Source organism: Mytilus edulis, chromosome 14, assembly GCF_963676685.1.
Source record: "Mytilus edulis chromosome 14, xbMytEdul2.2, whole genome shotgun sequence".
In the NCBI taxonomy this organism is placed as follows: domain Eukaryota; kingdom Metazoa; phylum Mollusca; class Bivalvia; order Mytilida; family Mytilidae; genus Mytilus; species Mytilus edulis.
This window is the reverse complement of record NC_092357.1, coordinates 15,095,271-15,116,689: the sequence shown is the minus strand read 5'-3', so window position 1 is coordinate 15,116,689 and position 21,419 is coordinate 15,095,271. Positions and strand designations below refer to the sequence as shown.

General features: G+C 33.0%; 1 protein-coding gene across 1 annotated transcript in view; it reads left to right on the top strand.

Moving 5' to 3' along the window:
* Positions 1–6,517, top strand: part of LOC139503624 (transient receptor potential cation channel subfamily M member-like 2) — a 30,089-nt gene extending 23,572 nt beyond the window's left edge. Inside the window, exons 16-18 of the mRNA XM_071293443.1 lie at positions 125–318; positions 1,595–1,724; positions 6,147–6,517. Coding sequence (XP_071149544.1) covers positions 125–318; positions 1,595–1,724; positions 6,147–6,360 — 538 coding nt within the window. The 3' untranslated portion in view covers positions 6,361–6,517. The remainder of the gene's footprint in view (positions 1–124; positions 319–1,594; positions 1,725–6,146) is intronic.
* Positions 6,518–21,419: the final 14,902 nt, after the last annotated feature.

Sequence of the window (21,419 nt, the reverse complement as noted above, 5' to 3'; positions counted from 1 at the left end):
TGTGGTATGATTGCCAATGAAACAACTGTCCGTAAGAGACCAAAATGACACAGACATTAACGACTATTGGTCACCGTACTAGTTTACGTAACGGTTTAATTTTTCTAATGTTTTATTTTGTCAGGCATACATTTACAAGGTCTCAAGACAACAATGAACTGGTTTGGAAGTTTCATCGATTTTCGCTTGTCCAAGAGTATTATGACAGGTGTCTTTTGATACCACCGCTGATAATACTTAGTCACATGAAGAGAGCTTTCTTTTTTATCTTAGATAAATGTTGCCATGTCAGCAACACAAAGCAAGTAAATGTTTTCAGTAAGTACAAGCACCACAATTATTATATTTTAGCAGCATGGGACCTTTAAATTAAAGGATTACAGAATATAGACCAAAACCAAACATTTGAAAATCGAGGATGTATAAGTACCGAAACCGTTGAAGAGCTATATGAAAAAAATACCTAAAATTTATAGCCAAATTCATCTAAAGTCAACTTTGCCTGAGGGAGTGGAAACCTTAGTTTCTTAATAATTTAAAAATTTAAAAACGGACAATTTTAGAAAAGTTTGTTAAATCATGTCAGTACAAAAGTACTGACTACTGAGCTGATGATACCCTCGGGGATTGATAGTCCACCAGCAGAGGTATCGACCCAGTGGTGTACAAAATTGAAAACAACATGTTTAATAATTTCAATGCGTCCGAAGCGCTTTTCTGGATTTACCCTCATCAGAAACGCTCAAAGCCAAATATTTGGTATCCGAGCGAAATTCATTTGAAGTCAACTTTGCCTGAGGGAGTTGAAACCTTAGTTTGTTAATAATCACTGTAAGCTGCTTTGTCAGCTGGTACCATATAAAATATGTTTTTTGAAGTATATTTCTCGTCATTATTGAGCAAAATCGACACAATGATTGTACAAAATCGTAAAGATTGTATCTGCATATTATCGTTCATGATTACTAACGAGATGAGGATACAACTATCCATAGACCAAAAACTAAAAAAACTAAAATACCGAATCTAAAGTAATTTCAAAATGAAATTCCTTTCATCAAAAGGCAAAATAAAAAGCTCAAAAACTTCATAGGAAGAGAAAAAAATGTCATATTCCTGACTTAGTACATGCAAATTAACAAGAAACGAACGGCCATAAGTTGTCGTATGGCCGTTAACAAAGAAAGAAATCCATATCTGTCTACAAACATAACCAAAAAAACATATGATTGCCAATAATTCAACTCACAACAATCCACCAGAGACCAAAACAATTTAAACTACTGTAGCACTGTTTTCGAACAATGAACAAAACCTATACATACAGTAAATAAACAAAGGCTCCGTGACAGACAAAATGTAAAAACAGATTAAAACAGAAATTAAAAGGCCTGATTTATGCTAAAACGAAAATACTAATACAGCTGATACATATGATAGCAAAAAACAAAAAGCATAAAAGGTAGAACACTTTTAAAATGTGGTAGGGTAGAAAAAATGAACGCACATTTAAGATAAACGTAATACATGACCGTGAAGTTTAAATATGTGAGATGTTACATATAATGAATTTCTGCTTTCTATTTTTTGCAAGGAATAGACATGAAACTTAAAGAAAAGAAAAGAATCGACTTGTTGGAGAAAGATGCAGTAAACAGTTATTCAAATGCATCAGTTTCATTACGAAAATACAGGGCGAGAGCTATATCTAGTGACGACGGGAGGTAAGCGAATAAGGAAATGCAATATTTCCCCTTTCTACCTTTTGTTTTACATGTACGTTAAAACAATTTCACTACGGCAGGTTCTGATTGATTTCATATCTCATTTCAAATCGGAACTTGATTGATGTATATGACTTTCAACGTCATTATGCTCATCAATGAAACCATCTTTCAAACATATTATTAAGATACTTCCAAAAATAGAAGATCTGCTTCATATCGTGATCTGTTCTCCGACATTGACAATAATGGACGAATTCAGACTTTACCCTATTACAAGTTTGATGATTTCAACTATCCAATTGTAATCATCCTGAGGATACTTGGCAGTAGTTATGTACATTTCTTCCCATATCATATATAAAAAGAAGATGTGGTATGATTGCTAATGAGACAAACGTCCACAAGAGACCTAAATTACACAGAAATTAACGTTATAAGTTATAGGAAGATGTGGTGCGAGTGCCAATGAGACAACTCTCCATCCCAGTAATTTAAAAAGTAAATCATTATAGGTTAAAGTAAGGCCTTCAACACGGAGCCTTGGCTCACATCGAACAACAAGCTATAAAGGGCCCCAAAATTACTAGTGTAAACCCATTCAAACGGGAAAACCAACGGTCTAATCTATATAAACAGAACGAGAAACGAGAAACACGTATATATTACATAAACAAACGACAACTACTGTACATGACTATTTAAAAGTTTACTCTCGTGGAGATTCAAACAATTTAGACTGTGTATGCCAGGTTTTTGTTTTAACAAAACAAAAATCCAACATATATACACGGGGGGGGGGGGGGGGGGGGCATGAAAAACGAATGAAATCGACAATACATGAGTTTAGAGGCTACAGTCTCCAACTGTTTAACCGACACGATATATCTTTGTCTTTCAATACTGGCAGAGTCAATTGCTTTTAAGTTTTATTCCCGTATGTGACATTTAGACTGAGCGTGGATTCATATGACGGTTTATTATGCATAACAGGAAACGGTTACCCAGTTGACACGCTAGGCCCCGTTCAGTTTCCCCCTCAGTTTTTGTTTGATATCTTGATGTTAATCTACCTTATTTATTTGACAGGTTTGTGTATTGGTACACAACTAAGATTGATCGTCAGTATACTGAATTGTTAAATTTCGATCACAATTAGTCGGCAGTACTTTTGTAAAACCGACTCATGGTGCCGTAAGGTATACTGTAGTCCATTAAAAAAAAATCTACCATGTCTGATAACGTTACATATGAAATACACAACTTTCTGCAAATTTTAAAAAATCGAGAATAACAATCATAAAAGAAACGGATTCAACCACCATAACTCGTGTATTTCAATATTTCTTACCTCTCAAAAGTTAAGCTTTGATTATTGAAAAAGCTCGGTAGACCTCAAGCTTTAAATATTGAAATTCCACTGTCTACAGTGGATATATATATCGTAACACACTTGTTGCAGTGATGGAATCAACTTTGTTGGATGACACCATTCATTCAATCTTTTTTTGAAACAGCAATAAGCGGCTCATTGCATAGGCTCTTGTGGAAAGTTGTGACTGAACCTAAGTCCAAGTTTTAAACACAATTAGATTTTCAATACTAAAAGAGAGGGTATTTATGATAATTTTCGACTCTCTGCATTCCAAAACTAAAAAGTTATGATAAAAGTAAGGTTTACAAATAAGTCAACAGGACACAAATTGTCAATTGACCGCATGAGGAGTTTTAGCGTTTCAAAGTCGATTTTACACCATTTTTCGTAAGATTTTATTATCTTTTACATAAATCTTCCTCGCCGCAACTACTAGACCAAAATAAACCGCAATTTCGGCCTTAGTCATCCTTAGGGTGTCTAGTTTAAAAAGTCTATCCGATGACTCCATCCAACCCATCAACCAAGATGGCAATCATTGCAAAAAATATAACATAGGGTGCAATTCATTTAATGCAAAGTAGTATCTACAAAAAAGTCCATATGACCAAAATTCTCAAGTGCCCCATTAGGAGTTATTGGCCTTTTAAAGTATTTTTTTCACAATTTTCGTAAATTTTGTAATCTTTTACATAAATCTTCTCCTCTAAACAACTGGGCCAAATAAAACTAGACTAAATCATTTATTGTCCAATAGCATGTTGATTTATCAATAAATTTCTCATAATATTGATAGGCTTGAATAATTGAACTCTTTGTTTTTTGCAGTTTCAGGGTTCAAAAAATTGCTCGTATCATACCTCTCTATTGTCAGATAAGACTGTGAACCAAAATACTCAACTGACTTTAGTGCAGGGTAGTCATATCAGTTAGAAATTAAACTAAATATCAAAGGTTTGATCTTTTTATCTTTTTATCTTTGTTAACTTTTGTGGTTAAATCTTTACTGAGCCCTTTAGGTGCCATGTAAATATAAATATTTTTGTTTGCCGGAGATTTAATTAGTTGCGCTCCAGCTTGAATGACTTTTGAACTGGTGCGCACTACTTTCTTGCTTTCCCCCTCAGTTTGGTATCTTAATCTTTATCTACCTTATCTCTTTATGAGGTTTATGTATTGTTACACAATTAAGATTGATCGTAAGTATACTGAATTGTTCAATTTCGATCAAACTTAGTCGGCAGTACTTTTGTAAAACCGACTCATGGTCCAGTATAGTATGCTGTTGTCCACCAGACACACATGTTTAAATACGACCGTGCAGTTACAATGTACGCTCGTAATAAGATAGCTGAGAAAATAATTTAATTACAGTAACTTCTTTCACAAGGTTTTAAAGCCCAGTATACAAAGTTTGTAAACAAACTATCTCGGTGCACTTTTCAAACAATTTCATATTTTGAATGCTTTGACAATTTTGTGACTTAAAAAAATATTATATTAAACAATGGGACAGTATACATAAAATGAAGTTAATACTCATTTCAATGTTAAATCATTGTTTATAAATTCAAGTCATATACAAAATAGTGACAAACATGATGATTCTGGTTTAGATATTGTTTTGAATTTATGTTGAAAAACTCCTATTACAATACATTTTGCCATGCATTTGTTTTATTTTTAGATAGATCAATTTCAGCCATTTCTCCTATATCCTCTTAAACTAGATAAAAATATACCGTAAAGTGGAATTGTTTATACAATTCGATACAAATGGCGTTGTATTGTGGAAATCATTGCATAAACCTTCGACGTTATCACGTGACTTTTGTTTGATAAATCAAACCGGACACTGGAAGCTGATTATTATCGAACTTAGGAACTGTAAATGAACTTATTTTCGCGGATACTTTATTTCGTGTTTAACAGTATGTAGTCCACTTCGCAGCGATTTAATTTCGCGATTTTTTTTGTATCTTTTTGAAGTAGTTTGATAAGTAAAGATTCAAGTTATACATATTCGCGACGATTTATATTTGAGTTATTTTCTAATAAATAAGTTCGTTTACAGTATTGTTTTCATGTATCTCAAGATAAAATTTATCTTAGAATACAAACAATTGGCTTTAATATTATAAGCGGTACCAATCGTATTGAACAAGATTCTTATTCTAAATATTTAATGTACAGAATTCGATTTACCCGAGAACACCATGTATTGTTTCATTGTTATGTTTTGATAACTTTCGAAATCAAAAATCGCGAGCTCAAGCTGGAGATGTACTCATTTTATAAATATTTGTACAATGGGACAACAATGTCGAAATTCTTTTTGTCAACTTTGAGAAAGGGAACTTTATTGTTTTTTTATTTATCACATGTTATAATTTATGAACGGATAAAGGCAATTCTTTAATATTGCTCCCTGACACGATAATGTTCAAACCGTTTCAAATTGAATTAACACTAATTATTATATTGGTTGCAATGAATTACATTGATTTCCCAGTTAGATAAAAACCGATAAGTTCCCATGTGAAATAAATGTGGTTATTTCACTCTCTGACGGCATAAAACAATAGGCGTTGTCAAGACGTCGATAACGTCGGATCAAAACAAATTGTGAATGCGTAGGAAAACATATGGTTCCTTACATTTTTTACATTAATTTCATCAAAAAAAAGCCATTAGCAAATGTAATAAAAAGTATTCCTAATCGGCGTATTTAAATATAAAAAATAAGACAACTTGTGACCGAACGCCGCTATGGATTAAACTCGTGCTGCGCACTCGTTTAATCCATGCGTCGTTCGGTCACGCGTTGTCTTATTTTTGATATTCAAATACGCTGATTAGTTATACTATAAATTTAATATTTGTCTACAGCGCATACATTAATCAGAAACGTCCAAGAACAGTGTATATTGAAAGCCGGGGGTGTATGAATACTATGAATGTATACTGGCAAAAAATAGCGTCAGTGTTTATTTTACAATTGTATCTATGTTGTAAATATAGATTATTCCATGTTCTTGACTTTACAGTTATTCTCATGACGCAGAACATAGCTTACATGATCAAGTCGAAAAAGTGACAAAGGAGGTTGGAAAACTTCAAAATTTCTTGGAAGAGATGAAACAGGATATCAAAGACATAAAGTCATATAAGCAGAGAGTATTACTAGTTGAACTTCCTAAGGGTATTCCTAGTGGAACACATGTTCCGGAGGAGGTCCCAATGTTTCAACAAACGTCATAAACAATTACATAATTTTATTCTCAGTCAGGAACAGCCTGTACCAAATCTGGAATACAGCAGTCGTTTAATGTGTTTTAACCTTTGAGTTTGTCTTTTGTAAATAGAGTTTTATTTTTGAATTTTTCTGGGAGTTCTGTATTTTTGGTATTTAACCCTCTGTTACAAAAATGTACTCAATGTAGACGTAAACAATAGCAATGTGCGTTGGTTTTACTCCGCTTATTCTATACAAAATGGTTGATAACAATAATTTTATTTACTCATCTACTGTGGATTCATTTATTTTCGTGGGTATCAATTTTCATGGATTGACGTAAAACTGCATTCACGTGGATATTTGATTTTGTGGTTATGCCAATATCTGCATACAAAGTATATAAACAATCTACGTTTCGTTGAACATTTAAATTCGTGGTAATCATGTACCCACGAAATCCACGAAAATATCCAACGAATATTAATGAATCCACAGTATAAGTTTGTGTTTGGATTGAAATTGGTTTTTTATCAGCTAACTTTTATGTTTCTACTGTAAAAATCAATTTGCTTAAAACATGTATTGAGCTTAGCAATTTAAATGACAGTTCAATAAATTTAATGGGTATTATTTTTAATGCAAGAACATAATTACAATCCTCTGGTTAAATAAAAAAAAAGATAAAATTGCTTGCAGTATTATGATACAAATTGTTTTAAATTGGTTATTTTTTTTAATAAAAGTATTTAGAAAAGATTAAAATCGGACGTTTTTATGAAAATATTAATCTTAGAAATTAGATGGAAGAACACATTTCATCCGACAATGTATTAGAAAAACAAAAAAATACGGGGTATTCATTTATGAAACCAATTAGTACATCCACAGCAAAACAACACATATATGATGAATATATGATGAGCATAATTTAAAGCAATAGACGTTTACTGATGCTTGAACTGAATCAAACGATCAAGTAGAGATAATAAGATAATAAACAAAAACCAAGGAAATTGCAAGAGTTATCAAATGAACCATGCCCCCTACGGAAAAAAGCTAGGATAAGCTTCCCCTGCTATGAAATCAAAGGTTAAAAAATTAGTGATCATTAATTATTCTCAATATGAGATGCATGCCAAAAATATCTTATAATGCAATTCATAATAATACACTATACTAAATTGGTTTTTCATAAAAAAAAAAGCATCCGTTTTCGTAAATGTGAACAAATCTGACTGGTGAAAATGTTCATCCTGTTTATCGAGTCAAGTTTTATCTGTCCTGAAATTTTATCAAGCATTATATAAACCGTTGTTGAGTTGCTGCCCTTGAGTTAGTAATATTATTATTAAATGTAAAGGTAATGTGAACATAGGTATTAAACAAGTTTCCTCATTGTCAGATTTAGTATGAGTGGCCGATTAACATATGGATGAAGTTCGAAAGATGATTACTGAAATTGAAAATGGAAACAGGTAATGTGTAAAAGGGACAATAACCCGACCATAGAGCAAACTACAGCAGAATGTCATCAATTGGTCTTCAATGCAGCGCGAAACTCCCGCACCCATAGGTGTCCTTCAGCTGGCCCCTTAACAAATGTATACTAGTTCAGTGATAATGGACGTCATACTAAACTCCGAATTATACACAAGAACCGTAAATCAAAATTAATAAAAGGCCAGAGGTTATGGTGACTTTGTTCTTGGTATTCTATCTAAAGGCTTTTAGTAATACGATACCCACTGTTATATTCGAATGTGTGTTTGTCGACTCACGATGAGTATCGTGTACAACTCAAAACACCAAAAAAGAGACCAATCTCTGAAAACTAAAGTGCAATTTATAATGTATCTAAATTCGAAATGATTTGAAGATCTTGTTAGGTTGTGCCCCGAACGACGCGTTGTGGGATACAAATAAAACCCTATTCCGTCCGTATGTTTATCTGACAGGTCTTATCAACTCTCTCACGTGTACAATGTTTGACATATTTTTATCACACTTGTAGGTTAATGTGAGTGTTGTCGCTGACAAATTTGAAAATCAAAGACGATTTTTTTTTAAGACACTAGAACATGTAAAACACACCCGCGAAATCGAGGGAATTTAGAGCATGGTTGAAAGTATGTATACTGTTGTAGCGAGAAATTTTGTAATAGAGTTTGTTCAGTAATACAATATAAAATACAAATGGCGTTGTATTGTGGAAAACATTGCATAAACTTTCGACGTTATCACGTGACTTTTGTATGTGAAATCCAATCGGACACACGAAACCGATTATTATCGAACTGAAGTACTGTAAATCAACTTATTTTCGCAGATACTTTATTTCGCGTTTTACACTATGCAGTCCACTTCGCAGCTATTTAATTTCGCGGTTTTCTTATCTATTGATGTAGTTTGATAAGTAAAGATCCAAGTTATACATATTCGCGACGATTTATATTCGCTATATTTTCTAATAAATCTCTCGCGAAAACAAGTTGGTTTACAGTATTGTTTTCATGGATCTCAAGATGAAATATATCTTAAAATACAAACCATTGGCTGTAATATTATAAGCGGTACCAATCGTATTGAACAAGATTCTTAATCTTAATATTTTATGTACTGTGTATTCGATATACTCGAGGACACCATGTGTTATTTCATTATTATTTTTTGAGAACTTTCGTAATCACAAATCTCAAGCTGGATATGTATTCATTTGATACATATTTCGACAATGGGACAACGATGTCAAAAACATTTTTTGTCAGCTTTGCCAAAGGGAACTTTATCATATTTTATTTATAACATGTTATAATTTATGAACGGAAAAAAGGTAATTCTCTAATATTGCCAATGTGCGGAACAATGACCTCATGACTAATAATAACCTCCCTGACGCGGTATAGGTCAAGCCGTTTGAAAATGAATTAACACTAGGTAAAGGTAAAATGTGTATAATGCGCATGCATTCATCAGAAACGTCCAAGACTCGTGTAAATTAAAAGCCGGGAATGTCTGAATACTATGAATCTCTACTGGCAAAAAATAATACTAGTAAGTAGATTATTCCATGTACTTTACAGTTATTCTCATTACGCAGAACAAAGCTTACACGAGCAAGTCGAAAAAGTGACAAAGGAGGTTCGAAAACTTCAAAATTTCTTGGAAGAGATGAAACAGGATATCAAAGACATAAAGTCATATAAGCAAAGATTCATAAGGGTGTTTCTAGTGGAACACATATTTCAGAGGTCACAATGTTTCAACAAACGTCATAAACAGTTACATAATTCGATTCTCAGTCAGGAACAGCCTGTACCAAGTCTTGAACACAACATTTGTTTACCATTCGTTTAATGTGTTGGAACCTTTGATTTTGTCTTTTTAAAATGGATTTTTCTTTTTCTAGGAGTTTAGTATTTTTAGTATGTAACCTTCTGTTTCTCAATGTAGACGTAAAGAACAGCTATGTGCATGAGCATTAGTACGCTTATTCTATACAAAAAGGTTAAATACCATAATTCTATATATACACCTGGAAAAAAGTATTGCAACACCAAATTCAAATTCAAATTAAAAAAATACTTTTATTTTTTTGTTAAATAATTTGTTGAAATAGAACTAGTTTAACATTATTTAAATATAAACTGAGTTTAATCAATAAATATCGACTCTATCAGTTCTTATCTGCACATGCAGCTACTGTACTCGTTAACACTAAAACAGATGTTTTAATCCTCATTGTTTTCAACACTTAAAATAACCAAGTTTATAAATTTATGTTATTGACACCTTGTAATTGGTCATCCACAACTCATCACTGCAGCAAGATGGCAGATATCCAGCATGAGGGAAACAGGTATGCCGCTGTGATAATTGCACGTATTGTTGGTCATCTCCATTCCACTTTAAGTCTTTTTGAGAATACAAATCAGGCAAGAAACGATGTTAAAGACCGTCCGAGGTCAAGAAGACCCCCTATAGCATGTGCTAGGGAAAATTAAGCATAATGAAGGTTGGTCAGAAGGAAACCTATTGCAAACAATACAATCATAAAAAGAGAATAATGACCATACATGAGCCTTTAAGCAAGAACTGTTCAAGATCGGCTCATCGCTACTGGTTATCTTGCGATAATACCATTTCGGCGACCTTTGCCTACGAACAGGAACACAGATGCCCGTATCCAATATTGTGCAGAGCTCGCCAAAGTTGGAAATTAACGTCGTGGAGGAAGATCCATTGTTCCAATGGAATTTGGTTTATCTTCCTTGGCCCTATCGATTTGAACCATATCGAGCATATATGGGACATTGTTGGGCGTAAAGTGCACGAAAGGACACCCCAGTTCAAACAGGTCATGAAATAATCAATATCCTTTGTCAAGAATGGTTGCTGCTAGCTTCGCAACAAATGAGTCGACTTATGGCAGGAATCAGAAGACATTAGGATGCGGTTATACGTTTGAATGGAAGCTGCGCACAAAGTACTAATTATTTGGCGTATATCGACCAAACATGATGTGAATAATCATCTAAAGATTAATGTTGAAATGTCTGACATTGTAAAGTTCGACTGCAGTAAAACTTGTAAAATGCATTTTTTTGTACAAAAAACACTTCATTTTGTTATAAAAATTTTGGTTCGATAAAACCTTTTTTTTCATACATTTTTTGTTCGTTTTAAAGCCAATGTTATCATTAACTACGTTTCAATATTATTTTACAAATATTTTATCATATTCCATCCAAAATAAAAGACTGATTTTTCAAATCAAGGTGTTGCAATACTTTTTTCCATGTGTATACTTATCTTTAAACTTGTGTTTGAATTTATATTGGTTTGTTATCAACTCACCTTTATTTTTTCCACTGTGAAAATCAATATGATTAACATGTGTATTGAGCTGAGCATCTAAATGACGGTACACTAAATTGAAAGGATGATTTTAATGCAAGAACACAAAAATAATCCTCTGGTTAAATAAAAAAAGAAGATAGAATTGCTTCCAGTATCATATTACAAGTTGTTTTAAGTTGGTTATTTTTTTTTATTAAAAGTATGTAGAAAAGATTAAAATCGGACGTTTTCATGAAAAGGTGAATTATAGAAATTAAATGGTAGAACAAATTTGCGTCCGACAAAAAACAAGGGAATTGCAAGATGAGTCAAATGAACCATGCCTCCTACGTAAATAGAATAAGCTTCCCCTGCGATGAAATCAAACGTTAACAAATTAGTGATCATTATTTATTCTCAATATGAGATGCATACCAAAGATATCTTTTAATGCAATTCATAATAATACACTATGCTAAATTGATTTCTCATTATATAAGCATCCGTTTGCGTAGCTCATGTGTACATTGGTATTAAAAAAATCTCCTAATTGTCAGATTTAGAATGAGTGGCCGGTTTACCTATTGATGAAGTCCGAATGATGATTACTAAAATTAAAAATTGAAGCGGGGAATGTGTCAATGAGACAACAACCCGACCATAGAACAGACACTTACAAAAGGTCACCAATAGGTTTTTAATGCAGCGAAAAACTGCCGCACCCTGAGGGGTCCTTCAGTTGGCCCCTTAACAAATATATACTAGTTCAGTGATAATGGACGTCATAATCAACTCCGAATTATACACTAGAAACATAAATTAAAATTCATACATAGCAAAAAAAGGCCAGATGTTATGGTGAGTATGTCCTTGGTATTGCTATCTAAAGGCTCCCAGTAATACGATACCCACTGTAACTTTCGAGTTCGTTTTTGTCGACTCACGATGAGTATCATGTACAACTCAAAACACCAAAAACAGACCAATCTCTGAAAACCAAATGGCAAATTAATATGAATCTAAATTCGAAATGATTTTAAGATCTTGTTGGATTGTGCCCCGCACGACGCGTTGTTGGAGACACAAACGACCTCTTCCGTCTGTCCGTTTGTCTGACAGGATTTGTTTAGCTATCTCACGTGTACAGTGCTTGACAGAATTTATCACACTTGTAGGTTTATATGAGCGTTGTCGCTGAAAAATTTGAAAATCAAAGCCGATCATTTAAAAAAAAAGACTAGAACACACCCGTTAATTTGCTGTTATCATCATCAGAAGTCATCGCAGGTCAATTCGGTGGTTAATAAGATTGCTTCTAGACTAAAACACACGCGAGACGATACTACATATAATTTTGCCATGCCCTGTAAATCTATTATTTTAGGCTCTTTTTTTTTAATTTTGATAAATGTTACGCATTGTTATAAATCTAATATGAGATTTGAGTTAAATCGGTGAACATGAATAAGACAGCAAGTGGACATTTAAGAGCAAACGCTCGTTGACTAGGAAAAGCTCAAAATTGAAGTAAATTTACTATATTCTATATGTCTACGTAACATTAAAGTGTATTTCCTTTACGTTATATTTATGTATGCACCCAACTGTACATGAATACGACATTAAACCATATGCCTAAGTTTGTAAGCCATATGACAATGAAAAAATAAATCAGAAGTGACCCTGTGTGAACCGGAAGAATCTTTTGGTGGGTATTTATCTAGTGTAAAACTAAACAGAACCTTCAATTAGAAATCAATATCATATACTATACTAGTATTAAAAATTACCGACATTGACATTTTTCAACCCGGAGTAACGAACTGCATGCATTTACCGCACAAAATGTAATGAAACCGTTGGGTACAATAAGCTATAAATTCAACGACTATCTAAAGGAGATATTAGGAATTCGATATCAAACTACATCATCTCGAGTGGAAAAAACTTCTCCTGTTCTCTGACTAAATGTTGTTTTTATTTAGGATTTCCGAAATTTCTCTGGAAAGACCTTCTATATTTCGTTCTGATTATAAGAACTTTCCACATATCTGTAGAAATACTTGTTGTATTTCTTCTGATTTTTGTTTCTTCTAACAAATTTGTTTCATGCAGTATATAGCGGTTTTGCAAGACGGTGCTTTTATATAGATTTTTTTGCATAAGTATGATATTGAAAAGTTTTGCGTTTGTAGACCGACCTTGTGAAGTTGAATACTTCTTATTGTTATCGAACACTGTTTTTATTGTTCGTTTATGTTCTCTGTAAAAGTAAATATGGTAAAAGAAATCGAAAAAAGATTTTACGAAAGTGTCAATATGAGAGTTATTACCTCCTCTGTATTTTAATCTACCTCAGGCATAGATTACCTTAGCTGTATTTGGCAAATCTTTTAGGAATTTTGGTCCTCAATGCTCTACAACCTCGCACTTTATTTGGCCCTTTAATCTTTTTGGATTAGAACGTCACTGATGAGTTTTATGTAGACGCGTCTGGCGTATAAACTAAATTTAGTTCTGGTATCTATCATGAGTTTATTTACAACTGCTGGGTCGATGCCACTGCTGGTGGAGATTTATTTCCCCGAGGATATCACAAGCCCAGTAGTCAGCACTTTTTGTGCTGACATGAATTGTCATTGATATGGTCATATTTTCAAATTCACTGTTATAAAATTTAGAATTATTTGAAATACTAAGGCTTTTCTACCTTAGACATAGATTACCACAGCTGTATTTGGCAAAAATGTTAGGAATTTTGGGCCTCAATGCTCTTCAACTTCGTATTTTATTTGGCCCTTTTTTTAAAAACTTTTTTGGATTCGAGCGTCACTGATGAGCCTTATGTAGACGAAACGCGCGTCTGGCGTATATACGAAATGTAGTCCTGGTATTTATGATGAGATTTTTTACAACCACTGCGTCGATGTCACTGCTTGAGGAGATTTATTTTCCCGATGGCATCGCAAGCCCAGTAGTCAGCACTTTGTATGCTGACATGAATTGTCATTGATATCTGTATATACTGTATATAAATTTACTGTTATAAAATTTATAATTATTTAGAATTTAGGAAACGCGCGTCTGGAGTATATACTAAATTTAGTCCTGGTATCTATGATGAGTTTATTTACATTAGTTATCTATAACTGTATACAATGATTGGTAGGTTGAAGTCCTTTGTTCACTAATTTGAAATTGAAGTTAAGGTCAGAGGTCAAGGTAATATACCATATTTTGATTTTTCCCTGTTTTTTTATCTACTCTAGAACTAAGCAGATATAACCTAAATGTTTAGAGCAAAATGTTTACCTCATTATGACGAACATCTGATATATTTCAATTAAACAGCATCTTATAGGAGAACAAGTCCTTAAATTGGTTTAATTCAAGGCTAATTATTCTACAAGTTGGTTCGTAGTAAAGCAATATGGTGTTATGCAATTTTAAAGTGGCATACGACCCTGACTATATCAACCGGAAAAGACATTGAATTGACAGGTTGAAGTCTTGTCCATTCCTTTTATAAAAAATGTAATAAGAAACAATGTAATGAAGTATAAGGAAACCATAAATATTTGGAATCTTTGTGATTAATGATTTGATATGATACTGGAAGTCATATTTTTTAAACCGGAAGTAACAAATTAAATCCTGAATTCAGAGAAAGATATATGTATATATATATCCCGTATATTTATTGAATCATTATGGAAAACCCTATGCTAGGACACCAAAAGTAACTTTGAGTAAACTAAAGTAACTTCTCGTCAATCATTTAGAAAATGATGTGTTAAGACCTTCAATTGTTTCTCAACAATTATATCTATTTTATTTCTTCTTTTGCCTCGTTTTTTTTTCTTAGGTGTAAAGAGGTTTGGTAGATATCTCTCGAATTTGTTATGCTTATGATTCTGAAATCTTGTCATCAATCTTATTAGATATCGACAAAATAATTTTACTAAACTGATACTAAGCGACACGTCGTAAAATATCTTACATACAAACGTGTATTGGCATTTAAAGGAAATTACCTTCTAGTACAACTTCTAGTAAATTGTGTATCTTGGAATAACACTCAATTCCCCGCATACAGTAGAGACTAAGTGTCATTTCATTTTAAGACCTTGCTCAATAACCTCCAAATAAGGTGTAATCCGGCAGTATAGATTTGTTTGCACGTCTTTAATGTTAAAGTATGAAGAAGCAAGCGGGAAATGACGAATTATCTCTCCTTTTTCAAACAGAAAATTATACAAAATGTAGAAACCACATCATTTATTTGTTTTTAAATCAGTATACATCTATCCATATATAATACCTTTAACTAGATTTTATCATTTTTCACATCAATATATCGTTTCGGGTGGAAAGACCTTCAATTGTTCTTTCAATAATTGGATTTTAATCAATAAAACGTTAAAGTAGAACCAGCGATTGTTTTCTTTTCTGAAATTTATATTTTTTCTTCCCACAAAATATTTTTCCTCCGCTGGAAGCTGTCGTCTAATTATTTGGTATATGAAATCGAACAGTTAATACGCTTTTGAAACAAACATCGCTTACTTGAATACTTTTCATATCAGAGTTATTTCCCTGAACACTGATTGTTCTAAGACTTTGCAAAGAATCCAAAAAATGTATTTACCAAATTGCCTCTGATATCCGAAGGATGTTTTGATTTTTTTTTACAAAAGCTGTATAGAGATTTTAAGTTAGAGTTAATTCAATTGATGCATTTGATATAAGTGACATTCTATCTAGGTCGACTGAAAACGTAATTCCAAGTAGTTTAAATGTACCGGAGCCCCATTTCAATCCCCACTTTACACAAATTTGATCCTGACTATGTTTTTTGCTACCTATCCAAATAACACTTGTTTTTTTTTCATATCAATCTTAAGTTCCGAGATTTCACCATACAATTAGAGAACACGAAGAGATGCATCGAGCGATTCTGGCGAGCCATCTAATATCAAGGATGTATCATCTGTTACTATATATCCCTAGTCCAGATGAGAATATGTTATTTAATTTAACAAATAAAATGTATACTTTTATCTGGGATAATAAACCAGATAAGGTCAAGCGAGATCTTTTATATCAAAATTATTATAAGGGTGGATTAAAAATGCTAAATTTAAAAGCATTTATACAGATACTAAAACTTACATGGGTGAGACGTTTGTATAATTCGAATTCAGAGCTGGTGAGATTAGTCTCTATTGTGGAGCAAGTAAATTTTATTGAAATAAGTCATATTGGGCCTACTAAAAGGTCATCAAATAAATCTTGGCAAGAGGTTTTTGATGCTTGGAAAACCCTTAATCAAATTAGAAAACCAAGATGTATTGATGAAATTCTATCGTATTCTTTATGGGAAGAAGAAAACTTTAAAATTGGTTGTTCAAGAGTCTACTAAAAAAACTAGGCAAATGCGGGAATTTGGGCAGTGCAAGATTTGTAAGATGACCAGGGCAAAGTTATGTGATATCAAAATTTCCAACAATTATATCAATTTAGGCCAAATATTTTACATTATTATGGAATAGCACACTCGCTTACTGAGTGGTTAAACACATACATTTTTTGAAAATATTGTCAAGTAATCTATCATATGTTACCAGAGAGGATTTTTTTCAAACCCGGGAGAACACATTATGTTTCTTATTTTAAAAAAGTCTACATTAAGCCATCATATGGCACTGGACATGATATTTGTTACCAAATTTAAATATAAATCGGATCAGAATCTATCGTATCTGGTTGAAATACCACCATTTGTTCTGTGGAAAATTGATTTATAAATATTATTATTATTATTATTATTATTATTATTATTAGGTCTTTCCACTTTTCCGTGGAAAGACCTATTGGATTTCTTCTGATTATTATTTTTTTTTTTTTCTTCCGCCTAATTTTTTTCCTTCGCTGTTTTTTTGTTTCGCAAGATGTCGCTTAGATTTTTGGAATATGATATCGAACAGTTTATATGCTTTTGAAACCAACTCGTTTTAACCGAATACTTTCCCAAATAAGAGTTATCTCCCCGAACACTGTTTTTCTTGTTATCTCTAAGGCTTCGCAACCGTATAAGAAACCGACAAATTTATTTTTCCAAATTGCTCGTTATATCCTCAGGATGTTCTGTTTTATTTTCACCGAAGCCGTATATAGATTCCATATGACAGTTATCCCCCCTTTTATGTTTGATATAAGAATTTGCATTTCTAACTGGTAAACCATAAGTGATAGAGACCTAGGGTCTTTTGATTTGAGGTCCTTGGTCCAAAAAAATGAAAATTAGGTCAAGGTCAAAGGTCAAGGTCATATTCTAAATTTTGATTTTGGCTTATTTTCACTCATTTTCATCAACCTTATAAGATATCGACAAATTATTTTTACTAAATTGTTAGTTGCGACATGTCGTAACATAATAATTTTGTTGAAAGGGTACGTAGACAATAAATGGGAGTTTTAGCCCCTATCACATCTAAAACTATGCGTAAAGTGATATAACTTATTAACCATACATATTAGAGACCTAGGGTCTTTTGATTTGAGATCCTTGGTCCAAAATATTGAAAATTAGGTCAAGGTCAAAGGTCAAGGTCATATTCAAAATTTTTGATTTTGGCTTATTTTCACTTATTTTCATTTACCTTATAAGATATCAACAAATTATTTTTACTAAATTGTTAGTTGTGACATGTCATTACTTAATAATTTTGGTTGAAAGGGTGCGTAGTCAATAAACAGGAGTTTAAGCCCCTATCATATCTAAAATTATGCGCAAAGTGATATAACTTATTAACCATTCATATTAGAGACCTAGGGTCTTTTGATTTGAGATCCTCAGTTCGTGACCTTGAAATTGAGGTAAAGGTCATACGTAAATTTGACGTTCTAGATTATGACCTTTGCTTAAAATTCATATCTGTACATCATAAAGCCATATGAACTGACATTTTAGACTGATCTTTAATATTTTTATATCAAAATAGATATTTACTGGTGGAAAGACCTTCAATTGTTCTCTGAACAATTGGTTTTTAATATTGTTCTTACATCTCTTCTGAAAAAAAAAATCCACATCCTTGTTATCAGTTAAACTCGGACACTACAAGTCCAATCGACCCCAAAATTTGCAGTCAGCAGGGCATACATGTACTTAAGGTTCATAAAACAACGTGGTGCAGATATCTCTCAAGACTTTTCCTAGAGAAACAAAATTGCAATGCCGTATAAATTGCTTGCTAGGTCCGTAAATCTCAGTGAAATGCTACAATAAAATGTCCGCTCCTAGATTAAAATACTAATCTGTGTTACAAACTGGTGCTGAAAAATGTACATTTTAAGAAAATAATCGTTAAATGTGTATTAAAGTTCCACCGGTTCAATTAAATCCAAAACATGCACTGCTGGTGAACTGTGATCAAAATGTCAATTTCCTACAATGACAAAAGAAATTACATTGTGTACATTCCGTCTCTATACATGTTGTCTGTTCAACATCCCGACCTAAAGAGAAATAAAAAGACTAAGTTTTCGTTATTATAAACCCGCGTCACGTGACGTCTCCCCAATCTGGCGCGCGCGCTGGCCTGAAATAAAATAAAAACTTTCCGAACTAAACATGAAACTTCCCCGGACTAATATAGACCCCTTACAGAAACAAACAAACAAACACACACACACACACACACACACACAAACAAACAAACAAACAAACAAACAAACAAACAAACAAACAAACAAACACACATACACACACACAATCATGGTTCTAAGGGGGGAAAGACCGTTTACAATTGCTTTTTAAAAGCAATTGATTTATATTTATTATTATTATTATTATTATTATTATTATTATTATTATTATTATTATTATTATTATTATTATTATTATTATTATATAGTAATAAATATTTGTTTGTTTATTTAAATAAAAACACCCGTGCAATAAATCTCTGTATTTGCACGCATTTCCGGAAAAAAGCTGAGGCGTTCCGAAATCGGCATATATATTATTGCACCCTTGTTGTCGTTTGGAAAAGCAAGATGGCGGACGTCGGTCATACAGATAATTTGACAGAGTCTATGATTGATAAGCAAATGGTGATGAGTTTTATTGACGATCAAAAGAAAAAATCAACAGTTAACTGCACGAAGCGTGACTTGAAATTATTATACAAATGGCTGGTTGGAAAGGGGGAGTTGAGGTCAATCGAGGACATCCCTCACAATGAACTTGATGCTTTCTTGTCTGAATTTTACATAACCTTAAAGAAAGAAAATGGACAGGAATATGAACCGGGGACGTTTGACGGTATTCGTGCCAGTATCGAGAGGTATTTAAGGAAAAAGAGTACTCACATTCATTACGTGACAAGGAATTTAATTTGTCAACAAGAGCTCTTTCTGCAAAAAAGGTCCAGTTGAAAAAAACTAGGAAAAGGACATAAGCCGAATGCTTCAAAGGCAGTAAGTAAGGACGAAGAAGATTTGTTGTGGGAACAGGGGCAGCTTGGTGATGGTACACCTAGAATACTTATATTTTCTCTCTGGTACTATTTTACAAAATGTTTCGGACTACATGGTAGAAATGAACATCGGCAATTACAATTGGGAGATATTCTAATGAAGAAGGACCCTGTGGATAACCGACAGTATTTAGAATTTTCTGAGAGACTTACCAAAACTCGTGATGGAACCAAGGGAAAAGAGAATCGTAAAGTTAAACCGAGAATGTATGAAAATAAATCTGACCGCTGTCCAATACGACTTTTTAAAGCATATCTTCTTCGACGTCCGGAAAATGTAATGGAACCAGAGTCACCGTTTTATTTGACATGTATTCCAATGGAAAGAGTTGAATCCATGATATGGTATTACGCAAGGCCTATGGGAGAAAATACGCTGGCAAACTTGATGCCAATGGCCGCAAAAGAAGCTGGGATGGACCGTAAAACAAACCACAGTGTGCGTAAAACAACAATAAAAACGCTTCGCAAGGCAGGTGTACCTAGAGACAAAATTAAACATATATCTGGTCACAAAAGTACAAGTTCAATTGAGGCTTACGATGATGATCTCTCCGATAATGAGCAAAGGGAATATTCAGATGTATTAACTGGTGTTAAATCGTCACTTGGACAATCAGTGACTGCATATGAAAGTGACAATACATGTAACAATGTGGCTTTACAGAAGATTGACCGTTCTACTGCTTCACACCAAATGAGCCCGCCGATGGCCACATCTTCACAGTCTGTCTGTTCTTATACTGCTGCGCCTAATGATATTCATGAACAATCTTCTAAAGGTGCGTCAGAGGCATTATCTAACATGTTCAGTAAAGGCACTGTTCTGAATAACTGTACTTTTAATATTAACTTTAACATGGAACAGTCTAATGGAGAAGGTCAGAGACATTCTAGGCAAAATTACTGTTATGAACCACCAAGGAAAACATTCAAGCGAATTCTTCCGTTGGAATCTTCAGACGAATCCCAAGAATTCTAGCCAGAGACTATTCAAAACCTTTGTGGAATTTAAGGACACTTTTTTATTGTTGAATTTATATCACTTATTAAATTGTTGAATTTATATTACTTATTAAATTGTTGAAAACTGATTTATTTTCTAAACAAATACAAAAAAGACATCAATGCAATAATAGATTACATGTACATTTTAAAAGTACATTTTTGTCAAACAATTGGCAGGATCGCAACAACAACACAAATCTGTATTCATCATTCAATTTATTGTCGTCACTTGGTGTCCTTTGTCTTTCATCGCCTTTAAAGAAATACCATATTAATATCGCCCTTGGCAATAGTGTTGACTTGAGTTATTGGAACTGTACACAATATATATTTTGTCCTTTTTATGATATTGGAACGCTACAAAATATATTTGCACAAACTTTCATTCTTTTATAGGAATGCTACCAATATGAAAAAGAACAGATATGGGACAATGTCACAAAGGCATCACCAACTCACTAAATGTAACACAAAAAATATAAATCCTGAGCTGACAACACAGGAAATATACTTGCACAATACCTCTTTCCTTAATATTGGAAATCGGCAAAATATACCAACTGTCATCCGGTCAGAAAAATTTTGGTTCAGTTTATTGTCGTCAATTGTCAGGCTGTCTGTTTTCCATATTGTCGCCACTTGTCCACCTGCATTGAGTATATTCTGTTACTAAGTTAATTTCTTATTCAATTTAT